Below are 26,157 nucleotides of genomic sequence, written 5' to 3'. Positions count from 1 at the left end.
GGGGGGAATATATATATATATATATATATATATATATATATATATATATATATATTTAACTTAATTACTTTGCTATACACCTGAAACTAAAACAATATTGTAAATCAACTATACTTCAATTTTTTAAAAAGTTTGATGTTGGGAGTCCCCTAGTGGCTTAGTGGTTAGCATTTGGGGCTTTCACTGCTGTGAACTCTAGTCAGGGAACTGAGATCCTGCAAATCACGAGGTGCAGCCAATACATAAATAAGTTTAAAATCCTATTTTTAAAAGTTTTGATGTTTTGCTCATGAAAAAGACAAAACGAAACAAAAGCCCTCTTAAATTAATAACTCAACAGTTTAAGAAAAAAAGATAATCCAACTTTAAAACGGACAAAGCACTTTCCAAAAAGATATGTAAATAGTCATTCAGCACATGAAAATGTGCTCAATGTTACACAGGCTATCACTTCACACCTTCTAAGAGAGCTAAAGTTAAACATGCTCAGTAACGATTAGGAAGTGGAGAAATCGGAATCCTCATTCACGGCTAATGGGAATGTAAAACGAGGCAGCTGCTGTGCAAAAGCTGTAAGTTCCTTAAAATGCTAAACAAAAAGTTACTACATGACTCAGCAATTTCATTCCTACTATATACTCCTAGGTATATAACTAAGAGAAATGAAAACATAGTGCGGTCACTCTAAACCGGAGATGCACAAGTCTATCATGAAGGTTCTTTGATCCGCAATTCTGATCAGATTTATCAGTCCAGCCCGAACCGAGAGGAAAGTAGTCTTTCCACACGGTTTGCGGGTTTTTCTGTTGAGCTTTTTTTGGTTCGTGTGCCAGCCACGCTGCCATCAAGCGCTCCCTGTCGCAAAAGAACTTTCCCCATGCATTTCTTTTCCCTTCTGCCGTCAGCCAGAAGTCCTCAGAGCACGACTTAAGAGAGTGACAGAGCGCTTTACGACAGTTGCTTTGCGGCAATACCGGAGGAGGAAGATGGCGGCCACCTTAGTAGCAGCTGGGGGAACCAGGCCGGCACCAGCTTGGGGGCCTGAGGCTATTGCCCCCGACTGGGAGAACCGGGAAGTTTCCACAGGGGTAAGGAAGAACTCGGGATTCAGGAGATATGCGCAAGGCTTGAAGAGTTAGAAGGATAACGCTGGAGTGGGTTGGGAGAACTGAAGGGGCGGGAGGAGAGAGGTGGTCTGTGCGATGCGCTCAGGCAGGGGGAAAGGTATCCTAAGGATGCACGAGTGATGCGGTGAGAGGTGGAAGGTAGGCTGAAGCGTGGGATTCTGGAATCTTGCAGGACGAAAGCTTAAGGCCAGGGTGCCTTTGGGAATTTGAGGATTGGAATTCTGATACCCAGCGGGGTTATTGAGACTCCCCTCCCCCCGCCCATGAGATTTGATGATGGTTTGGTAGCGCACGACTGAACTCGTACTTTGGGGACTGGATAGACGGATCCTTGAGGTTTGTGTGTGCTGGAGAATATGGAGAGGCCGACTCACCCCTTTATCCTTTTTCCCAGACCACTATCATGGCTGTGCAATTTGATGGGGGCGTGGTTCTAGGAGCCGACTCCAGAACAACCACTGGGTGAGCTCAGGACAGCTATGTGAAAGATCTTCCCATCTTTCCCTTCCTTCCTTCCTTCCTTGCCTGCCAGTCCATCCTTACCCTCCTTGGGCTGCTGTGGGAACGGAGATTTTTCACCTCCTCGGAGATCAGGATTTGTTCCATCTTTTACTGCTTTGTAGTTCTCTCAACCTTTTGGTGAAATTCTTGCAAAAGTTTGTTTTCCAGCCTGTTTCAGTTTAGATGAAGACTGATCGGGAATACTAGAATTCCTATTGAGGTAGTGGATAGTGAAAGATGGAAGTGGGAGACAGGTGGGCTCCTTCCCTCACTATTCTGCCATCCTGCAGGTCGTACATTGCCAATCGAGTGACTGACAAGCTGACCCCTATTCATGACCGTATTTTCTGCTGCCGCTCAGGCTCAGCAGCTGATACCCAAGCAGTAGCTGATGCAGTCACTTATCAGCTTGGTTTCCACAGGTACTTGTGGGCAGGGGAAGAGCAAGTGTCTGAAAGGAATTGGGACCTGAGGGGCTGAATGGTCTGATACTGTCTTTCCTATGACTGTATTCATCATCTAGCATTGAGCTGAATGAGCCTCCACTGGTGCACACAGCGGCCAGCCTCTTTAAGGAGATGTGTTACCGATACCGAGAAGACCTGATGGCAGGAATCATCATTGCCGGCTGGGACCCCCAAGAAGGGGGACAGGTCAGACACCACCACCCCCAGAACACTGGAGCCATGCCTTTCGGTCTCTCCCCACCCCAGCCATTTTCTAGTTTTTTCCGGTCTCTACATCACTTACTATTAACTCTTCATAGACCACTCCCACAATGGACAGGTAAATGTATATGTACAAATGATGACATTCTTCTCTCTCCATCTGGTAGGTGTACTCGGTGCCCATGGGGGGTATGATGGTACGACAGCCCTTTGCCATTGGGGGCTCCGGGAGCTCCTATATCTATGGCTATGTGGATGCTACCTACCGGGAAGGCATGACCAAGGAAGAATGCCTGCAGTTCACTGCCAATGGTGAGAATTTGGGCTCCTGGGTCTCTGAGCTTAAATCTTCCTACCCAAGCCAGGTCAACATTCCTCTTCCCTTGCCATGATCCCAGCATCTGACTGTGATCCTAAGTTTCTTCTCTTAACCTAATTTTCTTCTTTTATCAGCTCTCGCTTTGGCAATGGAGCGGGACGGCTCCAGTGGAGGGGTGATCCGCCTGGCAGCCATTGCAGAACCAGGGGTAGAGCGGCAGGTACTTCTGGGAGACCAGATTCCTAAATTCACCATTGCCACTTTACCACCTCTCTGAATCCTGAGATCCTAAGATATAATGAGACACCCCATACATACCCCATTCAAAGTTTAATAAACAGTTCATCAGTGAGAATCTGTGTGCTTTGGGGTTCTTTCCTTGACCTCAAACATGAGCTTGTCTGGCCCATTCCTGTTTGTATAAATCACTGCCCTGAGGGAGCTGGAATGGACCCTTCTCCAGGCCATCATCCCCCACACTTTCTTTACCATATCCAGGCCCTTGTGACAGGAGTGTGGTTTATATGGGGGCTTTCCACAGATGTTCCACTCCCCTTGCTATTCAAGCCCAAGGTGGAACTCAAAATTCTGATGGATACTGGAGTCACCTCCCCTCAGCCTGCCCCCTGGGAGGCTACCTGCTGTGAGGCCAGAAGGATTCCACATCTCCAATCCAGGCTCATGGTCCCCTGTCTTCACACTCACCTCTGTCACCTCGTAAGAAGCAGCAGTGTGACTTCTTTGGCTTTTGGGTGGAAGGTGGACCTTGATGCAAATGGAGTTTAAGATTTATGTCGTAGTGGGAGAGAGCGGCCACTGGGAGTGCTGTGGGTCAGTGCCAGCAACCACCTTTCCTTTGGGAGGGTGATGGGAAGTCAGCTTTCAGTCCCTCAGATGGGAAACCGGGAGTGAACTCTGGCCCCTGTAAAACTGGCTGGACCCAGAGACCTCAGTGGTGCTCATTGACAGAGACCGACAGCCTTCCCTCATCTGCTTCTCCAGTCAGTGGCTAAGGGAACTGTGAAAGCCGCGTTTGGAAACCTGGTTCTAGAATGTAATCCTGCCGTGGGGAGTTCCCTAGCAGTCCCATGAGTTAGGAACTAAGATCCCACAGGTCAAGCGGCATGGCCAAAAAAACAAAAGCAAACAAAAAAACACAATCCTGCCCTGGAAGATTTCAGGGGGTACAGAGGAAGCTTCCTAAGGATATGGTGAGGTCCTGGATTAAGTGAAGAATCTCTGACCCCAAACATGTGTATCTCAAGCTTAAAATAACCACTGCAGAAGTTTTGATTTTCTGCAAAACCTGTTCTCCCGGTCTTCCCTGTCTCAAAGCATCTTTGATTCCTCTTTCCCTTATACTCCACAACCCTGCAAACTCCATCCCTCCACAGAAAGGCCTTTCCTAACTGAATTTTAAGAAACACCACCAACCCTTTTCTCACATTATCGGTTTATTTTCTTCACAGCAGTACATTTCAGTGTCTCCTATTACCATGCTGATTTATTATCTGCCTCCCCCTACCAGAAAGCAAATTCAGTGAGAAGAGAATTCTTTGTGCTTGAGTGACTGATATATTTTCAATACCTGGCAGGGAGTGGACATTTGATATTTATCAAACGAAAATGCTCCCTAACCCAATCTGCTGTCCTGCCTACCCACTGACCGCTCCAAACTGGTCTCACCACCTTCAGCTCTGAAGCTTGGTTTCAGAAAACCTACTTCCCGCTGGGCATACCTGGGCTCTGCTGGAGATCAGGTGCCTCCTGTTTCCCACTCCTGTGTCCTCCCTCCCACCCTGCTGCACTTCCCCCCTCAGCCCCATCACACAGGCTTGGTGTCATGGTCCCCATCTCTTCTCCAAAACACACCACACACACACACACAATACTCAGAAGCAACTCTCCATGTATTTAATAAGAAGGTCATGAGGGTCCTGGGGGAAGGGCCTTGGGCTCAGATGAGAAGGTGGGGAAGGAAGGTTGCCAAGGCCTGGAGGTGTAGCCCCCGGTTCCCCGCATCAGATGGTGGAGTCGTTGGCTGATGCTACATCATGCAGCTGGTGGCGGAAGGAGAGCCGGGCCTTCCTGCTGAAGTAAGCACCAGACCCTAGGGATGGTATCCCTCCCTCGGCGGCAATGGGGGCTACAGCTGGGCTGCTGTCTGGATCTGGAGGGGCAGCTGGATCCAGGCCTAAAAGGGACAGTGGAGGGGGAAGATGGGCACAGGGGATCAGGAGGAGGAAAAGAGGCCAGGGAAAATGGCTGGGGACTTGGCAAGGTGAGTGTCACCAGCATCAGATGGTGAAAGGGAGAGGGGAAGCTGGTGGCAGGGTGGGCTTCCTTGGCCCTCGAACTGTGCGCTGGCCCAAGAGGCCACGCTCAGAAGGGCGCCTGCGCTTGGTGTCATGCTCTGCTCTCGCTGTCTTGAAATTCTTAATAATTTTTTTAATAAGGGGGGGTCCCACTTCTCCACTTTATACTGGGGCCTGCAAAGTGTTTAGCCAGTCCTGTGGGGAAGCGATAGACCCACCTCCCACCCAGGAAAAGAGATCATCCTTTCCCTCCCCTGGTCTGAGCATTTGCCTTTCTCTCCAGCACAGTCTGTCTGTCTGACTGCAGCCCGCCTTTTCCTCTGTTGCCCCCATACCTGCTCCTCCATCAGTCCTTCGCTGTCTCCGGCACCCACACCATGGGAAACACCATGCCCCCTTCAGACCCATCGCAACAACGGAGAAGATGGAGATGCTGAGAATGGCCAGGAGGGCCCCAGGAGGGGTGTGGTTTCCAAGCCCCTCCACTGTAGGCAAAACTACCACTTAGCCTCAGACTGCCTGGTGATTATCGGCGCCAGGAGATGCAAGGGAGGAGGGAAGGGGTGGGGGAATCCCCCACTCAAACACCTCTCCTTTTGTGCCCCCTTAATTTGGGGGTTGTCTCTGATCTCCATGGAGAAGCAGAAGACTGAGAGGGGAGGTAGGGTAGAGACAGACACATACGTGCCAGGACAGACAGGCACAGTGAAAATTCATTACAGTAATGCCAGACAACTTTGTGGCAGGCTGGACCCTGCTGGGGATTCATTTGTATTTCACAATGAGATTAATTTCTATTTATAATGCCCAAGATGTAAAATTTGAAAGAATAGTTTATTTTTTCAGAACAAGAAAGTTTATCAGTCAGGAAAATGTTTACATTCTCATTAAACGGTCCAGTAGCTCTTGTCCCCTCTTATGAAAATAGTCCCAATTGATTAATTATCCCATGCCAGGTAGATTCTAGGGACTTTTACACATTATCTCATCTGATTGTGTCAATGATCTTTTAAAGTCAGTGTCATTCCTATGCGATTGCACAGATGAGGAATCCAAGGAACCGAAAGATTAGGGCACTTGTCCAAGGTCACACAGGCAGTCATCAGAAGACCAGGAACTTTCCCTCACCCTCTTCAGTCTGACTCCAGAGTCTACTCTTTACCACCTCACATGAGCTTCCCGAGCTTGTTCCTGGCAGGCCTTGATTCCCCCAGCAGGTGTAGGGCAGCCAGAGCCCAAGCTGGGAGCCGGGGTCCCAAGTATGCTAACCAAAGACTCTAAATACCCTCCAAGCAACTATACTCCAATAAAAATTAGTTTTAAAAAATAAATACGGGCTTCCCTGGTGGTCCAGCAGCTAAGACTCTGTGCTCCCAATGCAGGGGGCTTGGATTTGACCCCTGGTCACAGGAACTAGATCCGGCATGCTGCAACTAAGATCCAGTGCAGCCAAATAAAAAATAAGTAAATAAAAATAAATAAATAGGGACTTTCCTGGTGGTCCACTGGCTAAGACTTCACATTCCCAATGCAGGGGGCCCAGGTTCAATCCCTGGTCAGGGAACTAGATCCCACATGCTGCAACTAAGATTTGACATGCAGCAACTTAAAAAAGAATAAAGAAAAAGATCCTGGAAGCCTCAACAAGATCTGAGATCTATGCCGCAAGTAAGACCTGGCATGGGGACTTCCCTGGTGATCCAGTGGTTAAGAATTCACCTGCCAATGAGGGGAACATGGGTTCAATTCCTGGTCCAGGAAGATTCCACATGCCGCGGAGCAACAAAGCCCCATGCTGCAACTACTGAAGCCCTCAAGCCCGTGCTCCATAACAATAGAAGCCACTGCAAAGAGAAGCCTGAGCACCGCAATCAGAGAATAGTTCCCACTTGCCACAAACAGAGAAAGCCCTCTAGCAGCAACAAAGACCCAGCACAGCCAAAGATTAAAAAAAAAAAAAGACCTGGTGCAGCCAAATATTTAAATAAATAAATAAAATGCACTCCGAGAGCTACACTGTCATTCCCTTAGGGTGTCACGATGTGGGAAAGGTCAGAAAGCACTGCTGACTCCATTGCTTGACTGAAATCTACACTTGATTTTTAATTTTATATTGGAACATCTGTTTTTTATTTATTTTATTTTATTTATTTTTTATTTTAATTAATTAATTTATTTTACAACATTGTATTGGTTTTGCCATATATTGACTTGATTCCGCCATGGGTATACATGTGTTCCCCATCCTGAACTCCCCTCCCACGTCCCTCCCCATCCCATCCCATCCTTCTGGGTCATCCCAGTGTACCAGCCCCGAGCACCCTGTATCATGCATTGAACCTGGACTGGCGATTCGTTTCACATATGACAATTTACATGTTTCAATGCTATTCTCCCATATCATCCCACCCTCGCCCTCTCCCACAGAGTATAAAAGACTGTTCAATACATCTGTGTCTCTCTTGCTGTCTCACATACAGGGTTATTGTTACCATCTTTCCAAATTCCATATATATGTGTTAGTGTACTGTATTGGTGTTTTTCTTTCTGACTTACTTCACTCTGTATAATAGGCTCCAGTTTCATCCACCTCATTAGAACTGATTCAAATGTATTCTTTTTAATGACTGAGTAATATTCCATTGTGTATATGTACCACAGCTTTCTTATCCATTCATTTGCTGATGGACATCTAGGTTGCTTCCATGTCCTGGCTATTATAAATAGTGCTGCGATGAACATTGGGGTACACGTGTCTCCTTCAATTCTGATTTCCTCAGTGTGTATGCCCAGCAGTGGGATTGCTGGGTCATGTGGCAGTTCTATTCCAGTTTTTTACGGAATTTCCACACTGTTCTCCATAGCGGCTGTACTAGTTTGCATTCCCACCAACAGTGTAAGAGGGTTCCCTTTTCTCCACACCCTCTCCAGCGTTTATAAACGTGTAGACTTTTGGATAGCAGCCGTTCTGACTGGTGTGAAATGGTACCTCACTGTGGTTTTGATTTGCATTTCTCTGATAATGAATGATGTTGAGCATCTTTTCATGTGTTTGTTAGCCATCTGTATGTCTTCTTTGGAGAAATGTCTGTTTAGTTCTTTGGCCCACTTTTTGATTGGGTCTTTTATTTTTCTGGAATTGAGCTGCAGGAGTTGCTTGTATATTTTTGAGATTAATTCTTTGTCCGTTGCTTCATTTGCTATTATTTTCTCCCATTTTGAAGACTGTCTTTTCACCTTGCTTATAGTTTCCTTTGTTGTGCAGAAGCTTTTAATTTTAATTAGGTCCCATTTGTTTATTTTTGCTTTTATTTCCAATATTCTGAGAGGTGGGTCATAGAGGATCCTGCTGGGGTTTATGGAACATCTGTTTTTTTAATTAACTTTATTGAAGTAAAAATTTACAATTTAATGCACATATCTTAGTGCGTGGTTTCATGAGTTTTGATAAGTGCGTTGTTGCTCAGTTGCTAAGTCAGGTCTGACTCTGTGACCCCATGACCTGCAGCATGCCAGGCTTCCCTGTCCTCCACTATCTCCCGGAGTTTGCTCAAATTCATGTCCATTGAGTCGGTGTTGCAATCCAACTGACTCATCCTCTGTCGCCCCCTTCTCCTCCTGCTCTCAATCTTTCCCAGCATCAGGGTCTTTTCCAATGACAAGTGCGTACACCCGTGTAATCCCCACCCCAATCAAGTTGGGGACATTTCCCTCCCCCAGTTCCCTCTGTGCCCTTTACTGTCCCTCTTTTCCCCACTCCCTGCCACAGGCAACTGCAGATCTGATTTCCGTCACTATAGATCGGCTTTGCTATTCCAGAACTCAGTATTAGTGGAATCACACAGTACTCCTCTGTTGTGTCTGGCTTCTTTCAGCATAGTGTTTTTGAAAGTCACCCATGTTGTATGTATTAACAGTTGTGTGTATTAACAGCTGTATGTATTAACAGTTTGTGTTTCTTGTAATAACTTTATTGAGAATAATTCATACGCCATAAAATTCACCCTTTAGTCTACAACTGAATGGTTTTGTTTGTTTTTTTATTCACAGAGGTGAGCAACCATCACAGCTAATGTAACCTTGTCATCACCCTCAAAAGAAGCTCTGTGCCCATTAGCAGTCACCCCCCTGTCCCTCTCCCCAGCTACTGGTCCAGCTATGGTCTCTTTGAATTTACTTATTCTGGACATTTCATAGAAATGGACTCATAGAATATGCGGTCCCTTGTGTCTGGCTCCTTTCACTTAGCATAACATGTCAAGGTTCATCCATGTTGTAGCAGGCTATCAGTACATCATGACTTTCAGGGCTGAAGAATATTTCATGGTAGGGATATACCATATTTTGTTTATCCATCGATAACTTAATGGACATTTGGTTTGTATCTACTTTTTGGTGACGTGAATAACATTTCAATGGACATTCCTGAGCAAGCTTCTGTGAAGAAATGTTTCAATTCTTTTTGGAATATACCTAGGAGTGGAATTGCTTGCCCGTACACTAGTGGTAAAGAACCAAGGCAGGAAACCTAAGAGACATGGGTTCAGTCCCTCGGTTGGGAAGATCCCCAGGAGAAGGAAATGGCAACCCACTCCAGTATTCTTGCTTGGAGAATCCCGTAGACAAAGGAGCCTGGCGGGCTGCAGTCCATGGGGTCGCAAAGAGTCGGACACGACTGAAGTGACTTAGCACAAGCACAACACAAGCACAATAACTTTTGCTTAACATTTTGAAATTGCTTTCCAAGGTGGTTACACCATTTTACACTTTATTCATTTTTATTGCTGAGTAATAGTCTATAGGCCACAAATTAATCAAAATAAAAAACCTCTGCTTTTCAAAAGGCATCATTTATTTATTTGTTTCGGCTATGCTTCGAGGCTAGGCCCTGCAGTCAGAGCCAAGTCCTAACCACTGGACAGCCAGGGAATTCCCAAAAGGCACCATTATTTTAAAAAGAGAAGCTATCTTCTGGGTGAAAATATTTGTAGTACATTTATCTGATGAAGGATTTGTATCCAAAATATTGGGTTGGTCAAAAAGTTCGTTTTCATTTTTCCATAACACCTTATGAAAAACCCCAAAGAACTTCAAAATTCCGAACAAACTTTTTGACCAATTTAATATATAAAGAACTCTTACAATTTAATAAGTCAAATAACATGGTTTTCTAAACAGTCAATGAAAGAATCAAACACTTAATAAAAGATACATAAAAATGGTCAACAAGCACTTGAAGTATGGTCAGCATCATTAGTCATTAGAGAAATGCAAATAAAACTATGATGATGTATTATTTTACATTTACTAGCATGACTAATGCTAAAAAGATTGACAATATCAAATCTTGGCCATGCTACAGATCAACTGGAATTATCATACGCAGATTTTGGAAATGTAAAACAGAACCACCATTTCGGAAAACAGTTTGGCAGATCCCTCTCATTTTAAAATACGCCCCCCCCCCATTTTAAAATATTTCGCTTATTTAAAAAGTGCTTTTTAATGATCATTTTAAAATAGCTTTTGTCACTTTCTTTACCATGTCTCCATATAAATGTGTGCAATTAGAGATCAAATAAGTTTGGCAAGTTTCTAGCTATTTACAGAAGTGAAACGAAAAGGTATTTCTACAGAAAGACTTACCCAGGAACGTTTCAGTTCAGTTCAGTTGCTCAGTTGTGTCCGACTCTTGGCGACCCCATGAACCACTGCACGCCAGGCCTTCCTGTCCATCACCAACTCCTGGAGATTACTCAAACTCATGTCCATTGAGTCAGTGATGCCATCCAACCATCTCATCCTCTGTCGTCCCCTTCTCCTTCTGCCCTCAATCTTTCCCAGCATCAGGGTCTTTTCAAAAGAGTCAGTTCTTCGCATCAGTTGGCCAAAGTACTGGAGTTTCAGCTTCAACATCAGTCCTTCCAATGAACACCCAGGACTGATCTCCAAAGAGAGTTGGATCTCTTTGCAGTCCAAGGGACTCTCAAGAGTCTTCTCCAACACCACAGTTCAAAAGCATCAATTTTTCTGTGCTTAGCTTTCTTTATAGTCCAACTCTCACATCCGTACATGACCACTGGAAAAATCATAGCTTTGACTAGACGGACCTTTGTTGATAAAGTAATGTCTCTGCTTTTTAATATGCTGTCTAGGTTGGCCATAACTTTCCTTCCAAGCAGTAAGCGTCTTTTAATTTCATGGCTGCAATCACCATCTGCAGTGATTTTGGAGCCCAGAAAAATAAAGTCTGACACTGTTTCCCCATCTATTTCCCATGAAGTGATGGGACTGGATGCCATGATCTTAGTTTTCTGAATATTGAGCTTTAAGCCAATTTTTTCACTCCCCTTTTTCACTTTCATCAAAAGGCTCTTTAGTTCTTCACTTTCTGCCATAAGGGTGGTGTCATCTGCATATCTGAGATTATTGATATTTCTCCCGGCAATCTTGATTCCAGCTTGTGCTTCTTTCAGCCCAGCGTTTCTCATGATGTACTCTGCATGTAAGTTAAATAAGCAGACTGACAATATACAGCCTTGATGTACTCCTTTTCCTATTTGGAACCAGTCTGTTGTTCCATGTCCAGTTTTAACAGTTGCTTCCTGACCTGCATACAGGTTTCTCAAGAGGCAGGTCAGGTGGTCTGGTATTCCCATCTCTTTCAGAATTTTCCACAGTTTATTGTGATCCACACAGTCAAAGGCTTTGGCATAGTCAACAAAGCAGAAATAGATGTTTTTCCGGAACTCTCTTGCTTTTTCGATGATCCAGCAGATGTTGGCAATTTGATCTCTGGTTCCTCTGCCTTTTCTAAAACCAGCTTGAAGATCTGGAAGTTCATGTTCACGTATTGCTGACGCCTGGCTTGGAGAATTTTAAGCATCACTTTACTAGCGTGTGAGATGAGTGCAATTGTGCGGTAGTTTGAGCATTCTTTGGCATTGCCTTTCTTTGGGATTGGAACGAAAACTGATCTTTTCCAGTCCCGTGGCCACTGCTGAGTTTTCCAAATTTGCTGGCGTATTGAGTGCAGCACTTTCACAGCATCATCTTTTAGGATTTGAAATAGCTCAACTGGAATTCCATCACCTCCACTAGCTTTGTTCGTAGTGATGCTTCTTATAGGAGCTTTATTCACAATAGACAAAAGCTAGAAACAACCCAAATGGCCATCAAGAAATGTCCATCAACCCATTCTTCCATTTAGAAGAGATAAAGGAATCTGCTCTGAAAAAATTGAAATATTTTGTCTTTTAGAATCTGAAACTTTTCCTCTTTGCCCCTAGACTGCTAGTTCTAGAAGAGCAGTTCGTGTTAGTCTTGTTCATTTCTGTAGGCTCGGAGTCTGGCGAGGGGCAAGGACGCGATAAACAGTGAATGAATGAAAGAATGCAAGCTTGAGCACGTCAATGAATTTGTTGTCCCCACCCCTCCGGCCTTTCATCATTCCTTTCTTCTATAAACGCTGGCTAAGCCGGGCCGATGTGGTTCGCAGCCCGCCCGGGAAATGAGCACTGCCAGGTCCCCGCCGCGGAGGCGCGTCCCGCCTGTCATCCAGGCGGGATCAGCGGCCGGAGAGGACCCGGAGAGCTGGCGCCTGAGTGGAGGAAGGTCGCTGAGCGCCCACTGGGCATAGTCCGGGCTCGCGCGGACCGACGGTGCGGGACAGACGGACAGCCAGGCTGATGGCGCCGCACGGATGCTAGAGGCCGGCGGCGCGGTGCAGCAGAGCTGAGGGCGGCCCCGCGTCCCGACTGCGCGCAGGACGCCGGGGCGGGCCGAGGGCGGCGGGGGCGGGACAGGACAGACGAGAATCCCGCGGAGGTGAGGCCGGGGGCCCGTCCCGCCCCCGAGGGCAGGCCCTGAGCGCCCGCCCCGCCCTGGCCCTCTGGGGTGTGGACTCCAGCTCCGGCTCTGCTCCGCTGCCTGCGCTCGCGAAGCCGCGCCGCCGCCCGCTCGGGCTGTCCGGGTGAGGGGGCCGGGGAGGGGGCGCCGCGGAGATCCCGGCCCCAGGAGATCTGGCGGGGACAGGAATGCGCTCGGGCTGCGGGGCCTCCTGACTCAGCCGCATGCTCAGATTTCGGGGTTTCTTTCCCGGGCGGAGAACGCTTAACTTCCTCATTCCTGCCTGGACCCCTTCTTCCAGCTGCCTTGGCCTGGCTTGGAGCCCCGGCGGCTCGGGACCCCTTGCAACCACCCCCCCCCCGGGGCCCCTTCCTCTGCCCCGCTTCGGGGCCATCCAGGCCTGGCCGGTTGTTCCTTGGCATCCTGATTAAGGGACAGGAGGCGGGGCTCGGGCTTTCTGGATGAAGGATCGGAGATAGGGGATGGAGATTAGAGGCGAGTTGGCAGGGCTGTGCGGACCGATGGATTCTAATCAAAGAGAGATTAAGAGTCAGCGGGAGCCGGATGGGGGAAAGCGGGGGACCTGGGGAGACCGAGGGCCGTGGGGGTGGGATGGGGCGTAGAGTTCTGCAGAGCAGATCACCGTTCTGAGGCCTCCCCATATTCCCAGGATGGCGGCTACCCCCCAGAGCCTTTTCCCCTCTGGGGATGACCTGGACTCCAGCCAGTTACAGATGGAGCCCGATGAGGTGGACACCCTGAAGGAGGGAGAGGACCCAGGTACACAGGGAGGACGGTCTTGGGGAGAGGAGGAGGAGGACTGAGGCCTCCTGGAGTCCACGTTCTTCCACTTTCTTTCCCACCAGCCGACCGGATGCACCCCTTTCTGGCCATCTACCACCTCCAGCCTCTGAAAACGCACCCCTTGGTGTTTGCCGCTGGGGTCCCCGTCATAGCTCAGGTGGTGGGCACTGAAAGATACACCAGTGGATCCAAGGTGGCTGGGCTGCCCCCAAGGGAATGGGGGTGGGGGAGGGCTGGCCAGAGTGAGGGGCTGCCTTCCAAGCAGGGAACATCCATTCAGTTCCTCACTCCCCCAGGTGGGCACCTGCACTCTGTATTCTGTCCGCTTGACTCACGGTGACTTCACCTGGACAACCAAGAAGAAGTTCCGTCATTTCCAGGAGTTGCATCGGGACCTCCTGAGACACAAAGTCTTGATGAGTTTGCTCCCTCTGGCTCGGTGAGGGGGACAAGGCTGCCTCCTTTGTAGGGCAGCTGCCCCTCACTCACCTCGAGGCAGCCAGGGGTGTCACTGCCCCAGCCCCCATCGCTGCTTTCTGCCTGTCTCATCCCCAGGACACAACTGACCCTACCCCAGCTACTTTGCTCCCCCAACTCTGGCCACTGGGCCCCCTCCTCTGACCCCAGTTACCAGGAAACCTTCCCTGTTCAGCTCTGCCTGTCTGTGGTTCTGGGTCAGTATCTCAGCTGGGCTGGATGCCCAAAGTGCTCTTGGTAGCCTCCCACCTTTTTCTGTCTCCATCCTCAGGGTAGGGGGCATTCCTGCTGCTACCCTCTAGGTCTTCTCGCCTCTTCCAAGTCCCCGCCTCCAGTGCTTCAGGATCCCAGGGACCCAGCCTCCAGCTCCTATTGACCCTCACTCATCCCTTCCACAGTTTTGCTGTTGCTTCATCTCCAGCCTCAGAGGGAGACAGCAGAGAGATACCCTCTCTACCCCGAGCAGGTCCTGAGGGCTCCTCCAGACGTACCTCTAGCAAGCAGGTGGGACCAGACACCAGGTCCTCTGGGAAGGTGTTTGGGTACAAATGGCTCTGGTCCCATCCGTCTCTCTGTCTCCCATCCCTTCACTTCAGAAATACCTGGAGAATTATCTCAACCGCCTCCTGACTATGTCTTTCTACCGCAACTACCATGCCATGGTAAGGTCAGGGGCTGACACCGGGTCTCTTGAGATGGACTGGGGGCAGAGGACTAGGGTTGGTAGGATTTGAGGGACTGACAATGAGTCTCTGCTCTGCTCTGAGCCTTTTTCTTCCTCTGCAGACGGAGTTCCTGGAAGTCAGTCAGCTGTCCTTTATCCCAGACCTCGGATGCAAAGGATTGTGAGTGTCTGACACTCTTCACCCACCATCTGCCAACGTCTGAATCTCTCCCTCCCCGAGAACAGGGAAAGCAGGACAGGGTGGGCTGGGGGTCTGATTTTATCCCCACAGGTTTGAACCCTGGATCCCTCTCCAGCACCTCTTCCTGGTTTTCCCCACAGGGAGGGGGTGATCCGGAAGCGCTCAGGTGGCCACCGCCTTCCTGGCCTCACCTGCTGCGGCCGAGACCAAGTTTGTTATCGCTGGTCCAAGCGGTGAGGGCTGAGCAGAGTGGCTGGACAGTGGGTGGGGGTAAGGAAGGAGATCCCAGGGTGGGGGGGCATGAAGGCACGGCTGGAGCCCTTCCACTTCAGGTGGCTGGTGGTGAAGGACTCCTTCCTGCTATACATGTGCCTCGAGACCGGCGCCATCTCCTTTGTTCAGCTCTTCGACCCTGGCTTCGAGGTGCAGGTGGGGAAAAGGAGTACAGAGGCACGGTATGGGGTCCGGGTCGACACCTCTCACAGGTAAGGCCTCCCTGGTGTGGACAGGCACCTGGTGAGTGAAGAGCCAGCCTGGGGCCCTAAGGGGAGATGCGTGGAAGAGACCAGGGAAGAGAGGAAGGTGTTCCCACCCCACCCCTCCGGAGATGGCCATGATTTGGAACCAGGGAACGCTCTAGCCAGATGCTTGGGGCTGCTCCTAGAGGCTGGCCCAGAGCTTTCTCTGGGGTTGAGGGTTTGCGGAAACAAACAATAGGTTCCCTTGCTTGCTCCCTCCCTCAGGGAGAGGGAGGAACGAGCTGCTTCCTTATGTGGGATGAGGGTAGGGATGTGTCCAGAGGTCAGGCTGGAGGGGTGGGTTAGGTAATTTGCCCCTTCCTTAGGTGGTGTTGCATACAGGGGGCATGCACTATACCCTGCTTTTGCTCTGGGCTTTGCAGAAGGGGCAGTTGGGTTTTTGGTCTCTTTGTATCTTTTGTCCAAAATTTGCCCTAACTGCATGCACACAGTTTTTGTTTTGTTTTGTTTTGCACACAGTTTTTAGTCCCATATAGTTTCTTTGTGTTTTGTTGCTCCAGGAGCAGTGGGTCCAGGTGCAAGCATTGCAGCAAAGGGTCCCAGATCCCAGGCCCGTCTTGGAAGGGCTTTTGGTGCAAAGAAAGGACACTCTGCCCATTCATTTATTCATTCAATAAACTTGAGGGACTTTCCTGCTGATCCAGTGGTTAAGACTCCATGCTTCCACTGCAAGGGGCACAGGTGTGATCCCTGGTCAGGGAAGTAAGATCCCACATGCCATGCTGCATAGCTCACCGCCCCCCCCCCCAAAAAAAAAACCAAAAACAGACAACAAACTTGAGTGGCTGGCACAATACTAAGTGCCAAGAACCCAGCTGTGAATAAGACAGATGTATGCCCTGTCCCTGTGAAATCAAGTATGGACTGAGGAAGGAGGTGGGGAAGAGCGGACAGCTAAAGGAGGAGGATTTCTGGGCCAAGCCAGAGGTATGGAGGGCAAGGATGGTGGTCCATCCTTTGTTCTTGCCCAGGTCCTTGATTCTCAAGTGCAGCAGCTACCGGCAGGCACGGTGGTGGGCCCAGGAGATCACCGAGCTGGCCCAGGGCCCAGGCAGAGACTTCATTCAGCTGCACCGGCACGACAGCTATGCTCCTCCCCGGCCTGGGACCCTAGCCCGGTGGTGAGACACTGATGTTCTTTCTGAAATTGTCGGTGGTCTTTCACCCTCCTTGGTGTTCCCTGAGTCCTTGATCTCTCTCCTCTGATCCCTTCTGACCTCAGTAACCTACCCCTTTGACTTCTCCAGTCGCCCCCACCCCCTGACCTTTGATCATTCCGATTCCTCTGATTACCTTCTGATCTTTCTGAACCCCAAATTAGGTGATCTCTGACCCTGACCTCTCTGACTGACCTCCTGTGACCTTTCTAACCCCCTTTCACCCCACTGACCCTCTGTGTTCTCAGGGATCTCAAATCTCTCTGATTCATTCGGTCTATTTGATAAACATTTTCTAAGTACCCATTATGTGCCAGGTCCATGGCAGGGATAAGACACAGTAGGTGATTCAATCATGAAACAGTGGGAATTTGCCATGCTGGCAATAGACACAGAGTACCAAGCATAGAGGAGGGACATCTGCTCTAGTGCAGGATGTCTGGACTGGCTTGCAGAAGGCAGTTACTCTGAGGTTCACGTTAGCAAGATAAAATGAAGGGCGGTTTCTGCAGAGAAGCTAGAAATAGTCTGGCCAGTTTGAGGAGCAGCAGCCAGAAAACAGTGGAGAAGGGGACTTCCCCTAGAGGACTAGTGATTAAGACTCAGTGCTTCCAATGTAAGGGGTGTGGGTTCGATCCCTGGTCAGGGAAATAAGATCTTGCCTGCCATGTGCAGCTCGGCCAAAAAAAAAAAAAAATGTCTGAGGGCCTGATCAGCGCCTCTCCTGCTAGCTAAGGAGGTTAACTGTTATCATAAGCAGAGAGGAGTCATGGAAACAATTCCGCCCCCCCCCCCCATTGGTGTTAGTGTTGAGAATTTTGTGGGTTTTTTGGAATTGATTTAAATGTGTTGGTTTTGGATGTACAACAAAGAGAACCAGTTATACATGTATACCAGGTATACATATACCACTCTTTTTTAGATTCTTTTCCCATATAGGTCATTACAGAGTATTGAGTAGAGTTCTCTGTGCTCTATAGTAGGTCCTTATTAATTATTTTATATATACTACTGCTAAGTCGCTTCATAGCAGTATATATATTTCAGTCCTGATTTTCCAATTTATCCCTACCTCCCCCATTACCCCCTAGAAACCATAAGTTTGTTTTCTATATCTGTAACTACTTCTGTTTTGTAGATAAGTTCATTTGTACCCTTTTGAAGTTTATTTTTTAACAAAAGAACTGATTGTACCAGTTAGTATGAGCCAGGGACTGTTCTGAGTGTTTTATGCTTTGTAGTTGTTGTTGTTTCGGAGAAGGCAATGGCACCCCACTCCAGTACTCTTGTCTGGAAAATCCCATGGACGGAGGAGCCTGGTAGGCTGCAGTCCATGGGGTCTTGAAGAGTCAGACATGACTGAGCGACTTCACTTTCACTTTTCACTTTTATGCAATTGGAGAAGGAAATGGCAACCCACTCCAGTGTTCTAGCCTGGAGAATCCCAGGGATGGGGTCGCACAGAGTCGGACACGACTGAAGTGAGTTAGCAGTAGCAGTTGTTGTTGTTTAGTCGCTAAGTCATATCTAACTCTTTTGCGATGCCATGGACTGTAGCCCATCAGGCTCCTCTGTCCATGGGATTTCCTAGGGAAGAATACTGGAGTGGGTTGCCATTTTCTTCTCCAGGGGATCTTCCCAACCCGGGATTAAACCTACGTCTCTTGCACTGGCAGGCAGATTCTTCCTGCTGAGCCACCAGGGAAGCTGCTTTAAGTTTATGAACTTACTCCATGACACAGGTACAGTTGTTATCTCCATTTTCCAGATGAGAAAACTGAGTCAAGGAGAAGTTAAATAACTTGCCAAGGTCACACACCTTGTAAACAATAGATTCAAAGGCAGGCAGTCTGGGTCAAGACCCTGCTCTTCACCATCAAACAGAACAGTTATTAAAAGTCTAACAGGGGCTTCCCTGGTGGTCCAATGGCTAAGATTCACTGTTCTCAATGCAGTGGGCCTGGGTTCAATCCCTGCTGAGGGAACTAGACCCCACATTCTGTAACAAAGAGCCTACATGTCACAACTAAGACCCTCTGCAGCCAAATAAATAAACAAATATTTAAAAAGTAAATAAAAGTCTAACAATGCAGAACTTGGACAAGCCTTTACCTACCCGCCATACCTTAGTTCTTCCCTACTCCCCCTCCCACAAATCCCATTTCTCTCCCCAAAAGTAATCCTGGTGATAGTTATCTTCCCAGATCTTTTCCTGCATATCTCTTCCCAAAACTAATCTTGGTGATAGTTTGATATTTATCTTCCCAGATCTTTTCCTGCATATGTCCATGCACTTGTGCATATATGTTACTTTTTATTTTAATGTAAATAAGACCATGCGCCCTCTCCTTTGTTTTATTTTTTTTCCCACTTAATACATGTGTTAGAGATTAGGCATTTACATTATTTCCCACTTTCAGTCTTATAAACAATACTGCAATAAACACAATATTTGCCTAAGCATTTAATAGGATGTCTTCCTAGATAAAGAATTACTAAGTGCATTTAATGGTATTAGGGAGTATGTACATTTAATACACTGTTAGATACTGCCAAGTTGTCCTCTAAAAAGGCTATAAAATCAATTTATATTCTCATAGTCTATGAGAATACTCACTCCCCCATATGTTGATACTGAGTGTTACCTGTGATTTTAATTTTTGCCAGAGTGGATTTAAAAAGTGTTATTTTATTTTAATATCAATTTCCTTGTTTAGCGATGAAATTGAACATCTTTTCAACTATGACTGGCCGTTTTCTCCCTGTGAGCTATCAGTTCTTATTCTTTGTTCAACTGGCTTATATGTCTTTTTGTTACTGATTTGTTGGAACTCTTTATATGTGATGTATTAATTCTCCCGGTCTTTAGTCATTTTCTTTATTGTGTCTTTTGTAACTTTTAATTTTATTTAGTTCATACTGGCAAATTTATTCCACTTTGAAATATCTGCTACTATCTGACCTCTGTGATCACTCTTGGTCTTTGACCTTGCTGTCACCTCTGACCCATTACTGTCCTTCGGTCTTCACCCTCCAGAGCTTTCTGGCTTCTGACTTCCCTGATCTCCTTGGCTTGGCCTCCCCCCAGGTTTGTGAATGGGGCAGGTTACTTTGCTGCTGTGGCAGATGCCATCCTGCGAGCTCAAGAAGAGATTTTCATCACAGACTGGTGGTAAGTGGGGGAATAACCTGAGCAAGAAAGGGTAGGTTAGTACCTGCAACAGATGAGCTTTTGGGTCAGAAAAGGAGTGGAAGGGGAGGAGAGGCTGTTGTTGGAAGCTTAGCTTACCCTCACCTGCTGCCCTGAATCCCAGGTTGAGTCCTGAGATTTACCTGAAGCGTCCAGCCCATTCAGATGACTGGAGACTGGACATTATGCTCAAGAAGAAGGCGGTGAGGAGAGTGGTCTGGCTGGAGGGGAGGTATGGTCAAGGGGTGGCTTGTGGGTGGAGACTGATCAGAAGAGACTATAGCATAGCGGGGGGTGGGGGGAGGAGGTAAGGAGTCTGAAACTTGAAGAGGAGGAAATGTACCCATCCTGGTTCAGTCTCCCAGACATCACCTCTTCACTTCCCTAGGGAGAACTCCCTTAGAGAAGAGGACCAACCTCCCTGTTCTTACCCCTCCTCTCCTTGGTGTAGACTTTCCTCCCAATACCCTATACACTCTATTGTGTTACCAAGGGATGGACATATCTTTCTCTCTCATTGGGCTGATGAATACTACTAGCTGCAGTACAAGGTGCAGTGTCTGCTATGCTGGGAGCATCCATCGATGTTGATGGATGGGAGGAAAGATACGTGGATGATGGAGAGTGCGTGGGTGAGGGGATGAATAGATGATGGAAGGGGAGATAGAAGGATATGAGGTTGGGAAGGTAGATCCCAGGAGAGTGAGTAAATAGATGAACGACAGATGGTAGATAAGGGGATGAGTAAATTTTTGGGAAGATGGATGGCTCGATAATGCTAGGTATGTGGGTAGATGTGTGGATGGATGAGTGAGTGAGCAGATAGATGATATTCAATCTAAGTTTGCTGTAAGTGTCAAACCAGGGCGTCAGTGGCATAGCACTGAGGATCTCTGGGTGGAGAGGAGGAACACACAGGAATCCTGAGGGCAGAAAAGGGTCATTAGGATCTGATTCCCTCACTGACCACCAGGAGGAGGGTGTCCGTGTGTCTGTACTGCTGTTCAAGGAAGTGGAGTTGGCCTTGGCCATCAACAGTGGCTACAGCAAGAGGGCACTGATGCTGCTGCATCCCAACATAAAGGTGACTCAGGCCCCAGAGACCCCTCTCCTCCAGCCCTCTTCACTATAGTTCCCCATCCTCTCAACCCTCCCTGTCCTTGAATGTCTCATCCTTCCATCTTTCTGTTCCCCGCCTCCTCCAAACCTTGCCTCTGGCTTCTCCCACCTACGCCCACCCTCATGAACTCCCCCATACCTGCTCCAGGTGATGCGCCACCCAGACCAGGTGACATTGTGGGCCCATCATGAGAAGCTCCTGGTGGTGGACCAAGTAGTGGCCTTCCTGGGGGGGCTGGACCTCGCCTATGGCCGCTGGGATGACCTACACTACAGACTGACTGACCTGGGGGACTCCTCTGAGTCAGCTGCCCCCCAGGTAATCCCCCAAGGCCTTCCTGAGCGCCCCTCAACTCAACTAATGTAAATCCACACCCCTTCCCAGCTGCAGCCTTCCTCTCCAGTCATAGCCTGCATTCAAGGTTCCTAGGCCTTTCTGGGACCCCCAACAACCTGCTTTGAATATACTGACTCAGTTGCCTCCCTATGACCACTACCCATTCCTCTAGGGATTTCAAATGCATCTGAAGGGGAGAGCCCAGGAATCAAACTCTCCCTGTTTCATTCTTCCTCTGTGTGTCTCTCTGTCTCTCCATCTTCCAGTGCTCCTTTCTTCTCTTTGGCCTGGCTCTGTGTGACCCATGACCTCTCCTTGCCCCTGGCTTGGGTGTGTTCCCCCTACAGCCTTCCACCTCATGCTCAGACCTTCCAGCTACCCCTGACCTCACTCACAACCAACTCTTCTGGCTGGGCAAGGACTACAGCAATCTTATCACGAAGGACTGGGTGCAGCTGGATCGGCCTTTTGATGGTAGGGGGTCCCCCTTCTTCAAAGTCCCTGAGAGCTGGGAGCCGGGGCAGAGGGCGGGCCTGGGTCTGAGGATGGGATGAACTGGGTCAAGGGTAATGCCACCTCCTCTCTGGTCAGCACCTCCTCCCCCCCAATCCAAGTGTTCCCAAGGGACCGTCCCTGACCTCTTCCCTGACTCTCCTGGGACATCCTCCCTGCAGATTTCATTGACAGGGAGACTATGCCCCGGATGCCATGGCGGGACATTGGGGTGGCAGTCCACGGCCCACCTGCCCGGGACCTTGCCCGGCACTTCATCCAGCGCTGGAATTTCACCAAGGTGCTTGATCCCTCCGAGGCTGGAGGGTGGGCGGGAGCCCGGGGCAGCTAGCCGTCTCCCTGACTCTGCCACCCCTCCGCCTTAGACTACCAAGGCCAAGTACAAGATACCCATGTACCCCTACCTGCTGCCCAAGTCCACGAGCACCGCAAACCAGCTCCCTTTCACGCTTTCCGGAGGGCAGTGCGCCACTGTGCAGGTGAGGCTCGGAATCCAGCCCGCCCCCCTCCCCGCTGCCGTCAGCGCAACCTCCCTTCAGCACTCTCCCTGACCGAGAGCGCCCTCCCGCCCCCGCCCCCGAACGCCTCCTCTCCTGGACTCAGGAGCCACATCCTATCCGTCGTTCCCGCAGGTCTTGCGGTCAGTGGACCGCTGGTCAGCGGGCACCCTGGAGAACTCCATTCTCAATGCCTACCTGCATACCATCAGAGAGAGCCGGCACTTCCTCTACATTGAGGTCTGTCGGGGTGAGGGTGGAGCAGAGAAACTTACGATATCCTGTCAGTGGGCTCAGTCGTTGAGGGCTGGCCTAGCTGGACCTGGAGAACTTGGTGAAGCCTGGACCCAGGGCCGGGAGCCTGGGGATGGGGATTGGCAACAGGGAGCTGAGGACAGGAACTGCTGACGGGGGCCGGACTGCTGACGTCCGTCATTGGTCCCTGCTCCAGAATCAGTTCTTCATTAGCTGCTCAGATGGGCGGACGGTGCTGAACAAGGTGGGCGATGAGATTGTGGACAGAATCCTGAAGGCCCACAAGTAAGGCGGACCAGCCTGGAATCTGGGGGTTGTGGGTGTGGTTTAAGACCGACTAGACGGGTGAGGGGAGGGTGGGGCTTGGGAGACGGGTCACACCTCTGACTCCGCCCCTCCCCAGACAGGGGCAGTGCTTCCGAGTCTATGTACTTTTGCCCCTGCTCCCTGGGTTCGAGGGTGACATCTCCACAGGTGGTGGTAACTCCATCCAGGCCATTCTGCACTTCACTTACAGGTGACCACCGCCCCGCCCCGCCCACCCCAACCCCTGCCAGACTCTGCCCCTCTCTGGCCCCATCCTGATCCCTTCTTGCTGGACTGTTGAGGTCCACCTCTTTTCTGACATCCCCTGAGCCCGCCCCGCCCCGCCCCACACCCCCAATCCCACCATCCAGCTTCCACCTCCCTCACCCATTCTTTTCGCTCAGGACGCTGTGTCGTGGGGAATATTCAATTTTACATCGTCTCAAAGCAGCCAGTGAGTTCTGGGGGCAGGGGGTTCAAGCCCTGGACCCCCGGGGAGGGGGAGATTGAGGGACTGGAGCCCCAGGGATGGAGGGATGGAGGCTGTCATGCCCGCATGCTTCTGTGGTTACTGCCGGAGTCCATGGTGGCCTATTAGTGCAGAGAGAAGTGTATAGACCAGGCTATATAGGGCTTCTGAAGTGAGGCGGTGGATGGGCCAGGACTCCGTCTGCAGTGGAGGGCACCTCTCACCTCACTCCCCACCCTGTCTCTCCCGTCCCTTGCTCACAGTGGGGACAGAGTGGCGGAACTACATTTCCATCTGTGGGCTGCGCACACATGGAGAACTAGGCGGGCACCCAGTCTCGGAGCTCATCTATATCCACAGCAAGATGCTTATCGCGGATGACCGGACAGTCATCATTGGTCAGTGCTGGGTCCCCAGCAATGAGAGGAGGGTGGGGAGAGGTGGAGCAGGGCCCAGCCAGGGGCAATGGGATGGGACTGGGTAATGGAGATCGATGCTGATGTCCGGTTGGGGATGGAGGCCAAAGAAGGTGTGTTGCCCACAGGCCGGTGCTTGGGTAGAGGTGATGGGGTGGGGTCGGGTTCCCTGGGCTCAGGAGGACACAGTGTGTCCTGCATCCACCCAGGCTCAGCAAACATCAATGACCGGAGCTTGCTGGGGAAGCGGGACAGTGAGCTGGCCGTGCTGATCGAGGACACAGAAATGGAGCTATCCCTCATGAATGGTGTGGAGTATCAGGCAGGCAGGTTTGCCTTGAGTCTGCGGAAGCACTGTTTCAGGTAGAGCCAGGAGGGATGCTACAAGGTGGGAGGAGTTGGAAAGGGGGAGGGTTTGCCCTTTAAACAGGTGTGAGGATTGTCTAGAGGTAGTACTGGATTACTAGTTCTTGTGCTGTGCTAAATCACTCAGTCGTGTCTGACTCTTTGCAACCCTATGGACTGTAGCCCAGCAGGCTCCTCTGTCTATGGGATTCTCTAGGCAAGAATACTGGAGTGGGTTGCCATGCCTTCCTCCAGGACAGCTTCCTGAACCAGGGATCAAACCTGCTTCTCCTAAGTCTCCTGCATTGACAGGCAGTTCTTTACCACTAGCGCCACCTGGGAAGCCCCTTACTAGTACTTGCTTAGTACTTGCTTGCGTGCTTAGTTGCTTCAGTACTTAGAGACAGACTAATCCAGTTTAGGGTACCTGCCCCCAGGGATACCAAAAAAAAAAAAAAGAGAGAGGGAAACAAGTATTTCAAAAATAATTTGGTATTTTTTTTTAAGCATTAAAGTCATCACCAAAAAAAATAAATAAATAAATAAAGTCATCACCAAAGTAGAGACAAATTAAAGCTCTGTTGGACTTGTTTACACTGATTTGATTGTTTAGCAAAAGTGTTAGTTGCTGACTTCTGTCCAGCTTTTTGCAGTTCCATGGACTGTAAGCCCACCAGGCTCCTTTGTCCATGGAATTCTCCAGGCAAGAATACTGGAGTGGGTAGCTATTCCCTTCTTCAGGGGATCTTCCCAACCCAGGGGTTGAACCTGGGTCTCTCATATTGCAAGCAGAATTTTTACTGCCTGAGCCACCAGGGAAGCCCTAATTTTACTGTTTAACCATGCATCTATTTTCAATTACCTGGATAGGCCCACCATAACTTTTCTGGTACTCAGGCCCTTGAAGGATCTTAATCTAACCCCACTGGGACCCCTTTCTCCCACAGCGTGATTCTAGGGGCTGCTGCTTGGCCGGATCTGGATCTCCGAGACCCAGTCTGTGATGCTTTCTTCCAGTTGTGGCAAGGCACAGCTGAGAGCAATGCCAATATCTATGAGCAGGTGTGTGGGGGTTGGGAGAGTGCTGGCCCAGGAAAGTTCAGGGATTATTTTGTCCAGGGCAGGATGGAGAGGAGCCACTTCACACAGCCATTCTCATAAGGAGATGAGGGTCTGGGGACATCATGGGGTTCAGGGTCAGTGTAGGGGGATATGGTGTGGGGAGTGGGGGCATGTAGCCTGGTTGGGCTTGGACTCTTGGCAGAGTCTCCTCAAGCCTTATTGGCTTCCATGCATCCCCCACCCACAGATCTTCCGATGCCTGCCATCCAATGCCACACGCTCCCTGCGGGCACTTCGGGAGTATGTGGTCATAGAGCCCCTGGCCACAGTCAGCCCTCCCTTGGCCCGGTCTGAACTCACCCAGGTCCAGGGCCACCTTGTCCACTTCCCCCTCAAGTTCCTGGAGGATGAGTATTTGCTGCCCTCCCTGGGTAGCAAGGAGGGTGTGATGCCCCTAGAAGTGTGGACATAACTGCAGCTCCTCTGGCCTGGAAGAGGTCACCAGCCTCTGGTTCTCTGCCCCCTAACCCTCAGGACCGGGGCAATGCCTTTGAGACCTGGGGGAGGCAGGCATCCCTGGAGGGGACTAGAGAAGTCACAAAGGACCTTTTCTGGGAAACAATCAAAGAGGACACTCCCAACCCTGGGTTGGGGAGATGGAAGAGGGTCCCAGAGAGCTTCCTCCTCCTTGCTGCCCAGTTCAAACCACTACTACAAAGGAGAAGCAAGATTCCTGCCAGGATGCCTGGGGCCAGCCTCCTACTCTCCCAGCTCATTACTGCCAAGGCGGAGGGAAGGATGGAGTCACTGCTGGCTTCAGCGCCCATGGTGGGGACGGGTGGGAGGGGGGATGCACACTAACTCCCTCCACCAGCTGCTGACAAAGACACTAACTTTGTATCCGTTCAATAAGCATTTCATAAATAAAAGCCTAGAAAAGGTCCTTGTCTCTTCCTTGGCTGAACTGAGTGTGTGTCTCAGCGGCCCCCAGACCCACACAGGCCCTTCACCCCCTCCCCACCCCGCT

The 26,157-nt window shown here is 49.6% G+C and overlaps 3 protein-coding genes across 5 annotated transcripts; 2 read left to right on the top strand and 1 right to left on the bottom strand.

Annotated features, from left to right (window-relative positions):
- Positions 1-932: 932 nt before the first annotated feature.
- Positions 933-2,970, top strand: PSMB6 (proteasome 20S subunit beta 6). Its single transcript, XM_043903574.1, has 6 exons — positions 933-1,088; positions 1,522-1,589; positions 1,919-2,050; positions 2,152-2,281; positions 2,464-2,608; positions 2,750-2,970. Exons 1-6 carry the CDS (start codon positions 987-989, stop codon positions 2,890-2,892), a joined length of 720 nt encoding a protein of 239 aa, XP_043759509.1. The 5' UTR covers positions 933-986; the 3' UTR covers positions 2,893-2,970.
- A 1,537-nt stretch (positions 2,971-4,507) lies between these two features.
- LOC122693425 (uncharacterized protein C17orf114-like) lies at positions 4,508-5,359 on the bottom strand. The gene is made up of 2 exons (XM_043900924.1): positions 5,266-5,359; positions 4,508-4,809 (listed from the first exon to the last, which is right to left on the bottom strand). The coding sequence occupies exons 1-2, from the start codon at positions 5,336-5,338 to the stop codon at positions 4,637-4,639; spliced, it is 246 nt and encodes an 81-aa protein (XP_043756859.1). The 5' UTR covers positions 5,339-5,359; the 3' UTR covers positions 4,508-4,636.
- A 7,410-nt stretch (positions 5,360-12,769) lies between these two features.
- PLD2 (phospholipase D2) lies at positions 12,770-26,071 on the top strand. 3 transcript variants are annotated; one of them, XM_043903570.1, is made up of 25 exons: positions 12,770-12,902; positions 13,449-13,558; positions 13,645-13,775; positions 13,879-14,021; positions 14,458-14,563; positions 14,656-14,721; positions 14,846-14,904; positions 15,066-15,158; positions 15,258-15,410; positions 16,436-16,585; positions 19,710-19,793; positions 19,936-20,014; positions 20,785-20,895; positions 21,079-21,249; positions 21,615-21,741; positions 21,942-22,060; positions 22,146-22,259; positions 22,413-22,517; positions 22,729-22,817; positions 22,936-23,049; positions 23,243-23,292; positions 23,571-23,705; positions 23,933-24,086; positions 25,016-25,130; positions 25,378-26,071. In XM_043903570.1, exons 2-25 carry the CDS (start codon positions 13,450-13,452, stop codon positions 25,600-25,602), a joined length of 2,802 nt encoding a protein of 933 aa, XP_043759505.1. In that variant the 5' UTR covers positions 12,770-12,902; position 13,449; the 3' UTR covers positions 25,603-26,071. The 3 variants fall into 3 exon arrangements, with proteins under 3 accessions (XP_043759505.1, XP_043759506.1, XP_043759507.1); XM_043903571.1 differs by lacking the exons at positions 12,770-12,902; positions 13,449-13,558 and having other exon boundaries at positions 13,650-13,775; positions 13,863-14,021; XM_043903572.1 differs by lacking the exons at positions 12,770-12,902; positions 13,449-13,558; positions 13,645-13,775; positions 13,879-14,021 and adding an exon at positions 14,029-14,256.
- The last annotated feature ends 86 nt before the right edge of the window (positions 26,072-26,157 follow it).

Source organism: Cervus elaphus, chromosome 5 (assembly GCF_910594005.1).
Source record: "Cervus elaphus chromosome 5, mCerEla1.1, whole genome shotgun sequence".
Taxonomy (NCBI): domain Eukaryota; kingdom Metazoa; phylum Chordata; class Mammalia; order Artiodactyla; family Cervidae; genus Cervus; species Cervus elaphus.
Note: the sequence above shows the minus strand (reverse complement) of the source record. Positions and strands in the feature narration are given on the sequence as shown.

Excerpts from the sequence above, each read along its gene's own strand:
- PSMB6 (XM_043903574.1), top strand. The coding sequence starts at position 987 with ATGGCGGCCACCTTAGTAGCAGCTGGGGGAACCAGGCCGGCACCAGCT. Across the intron at positions 2,282-2,463 it reads ACCCCCAAGAAGGGGGACAG|GTGTACTCGGTGCCCATGGG; the intron begins GTCAGACACCAC and ends TCCATCTGGTAG. Across the intron at positions 2,609-2,749 it reads CCTGCAGTTCACTGCCAATG|CTCTCGCTTTGGCAATGGAG; the intron begins GTGAGAATTTGG and ends TTCTTTTATCAG.
- LOC122693425 (XM_043900924.1), bottom strand. The coding sequence starts at position 5,338 with ATGGGTCTGAAGGGGGCATGGTGTTTCCCATGGTGTGGGTGCCGGAGA. Across the intron at positions 4,810-5,265 it reads AAGGACTGATGGAGGAGCAG|GCCTGGATCCAGCTGCCCCT; the intron begins GTATGGGGGCAA and ends TGTCCCTTTTAG.
- PLD2 (XM_043903570.1), top strand. The coding sequence starts at position 13,450 with ATGGCGGCTACCCCCCAGAGCCTTTTCCCCTCTGGGGATGACCTGGAC. Across the intron at positions 20,015-20,784 it reads TTATGCTCAAGAAGAAGGCG|GAGGAGGGTGTCCGTGTGTC; the intron begins GTGAGGAGAGTG and ends ACTGACCACCAG. Across the intron at positions 21,742-21,941 it reads GCTGGATCGGCCTTTTGATG|ATTTCATTGACAGGGAGACT; the intron begins GTAGGGGGTCCC and ends TCCTCCCTGCAG.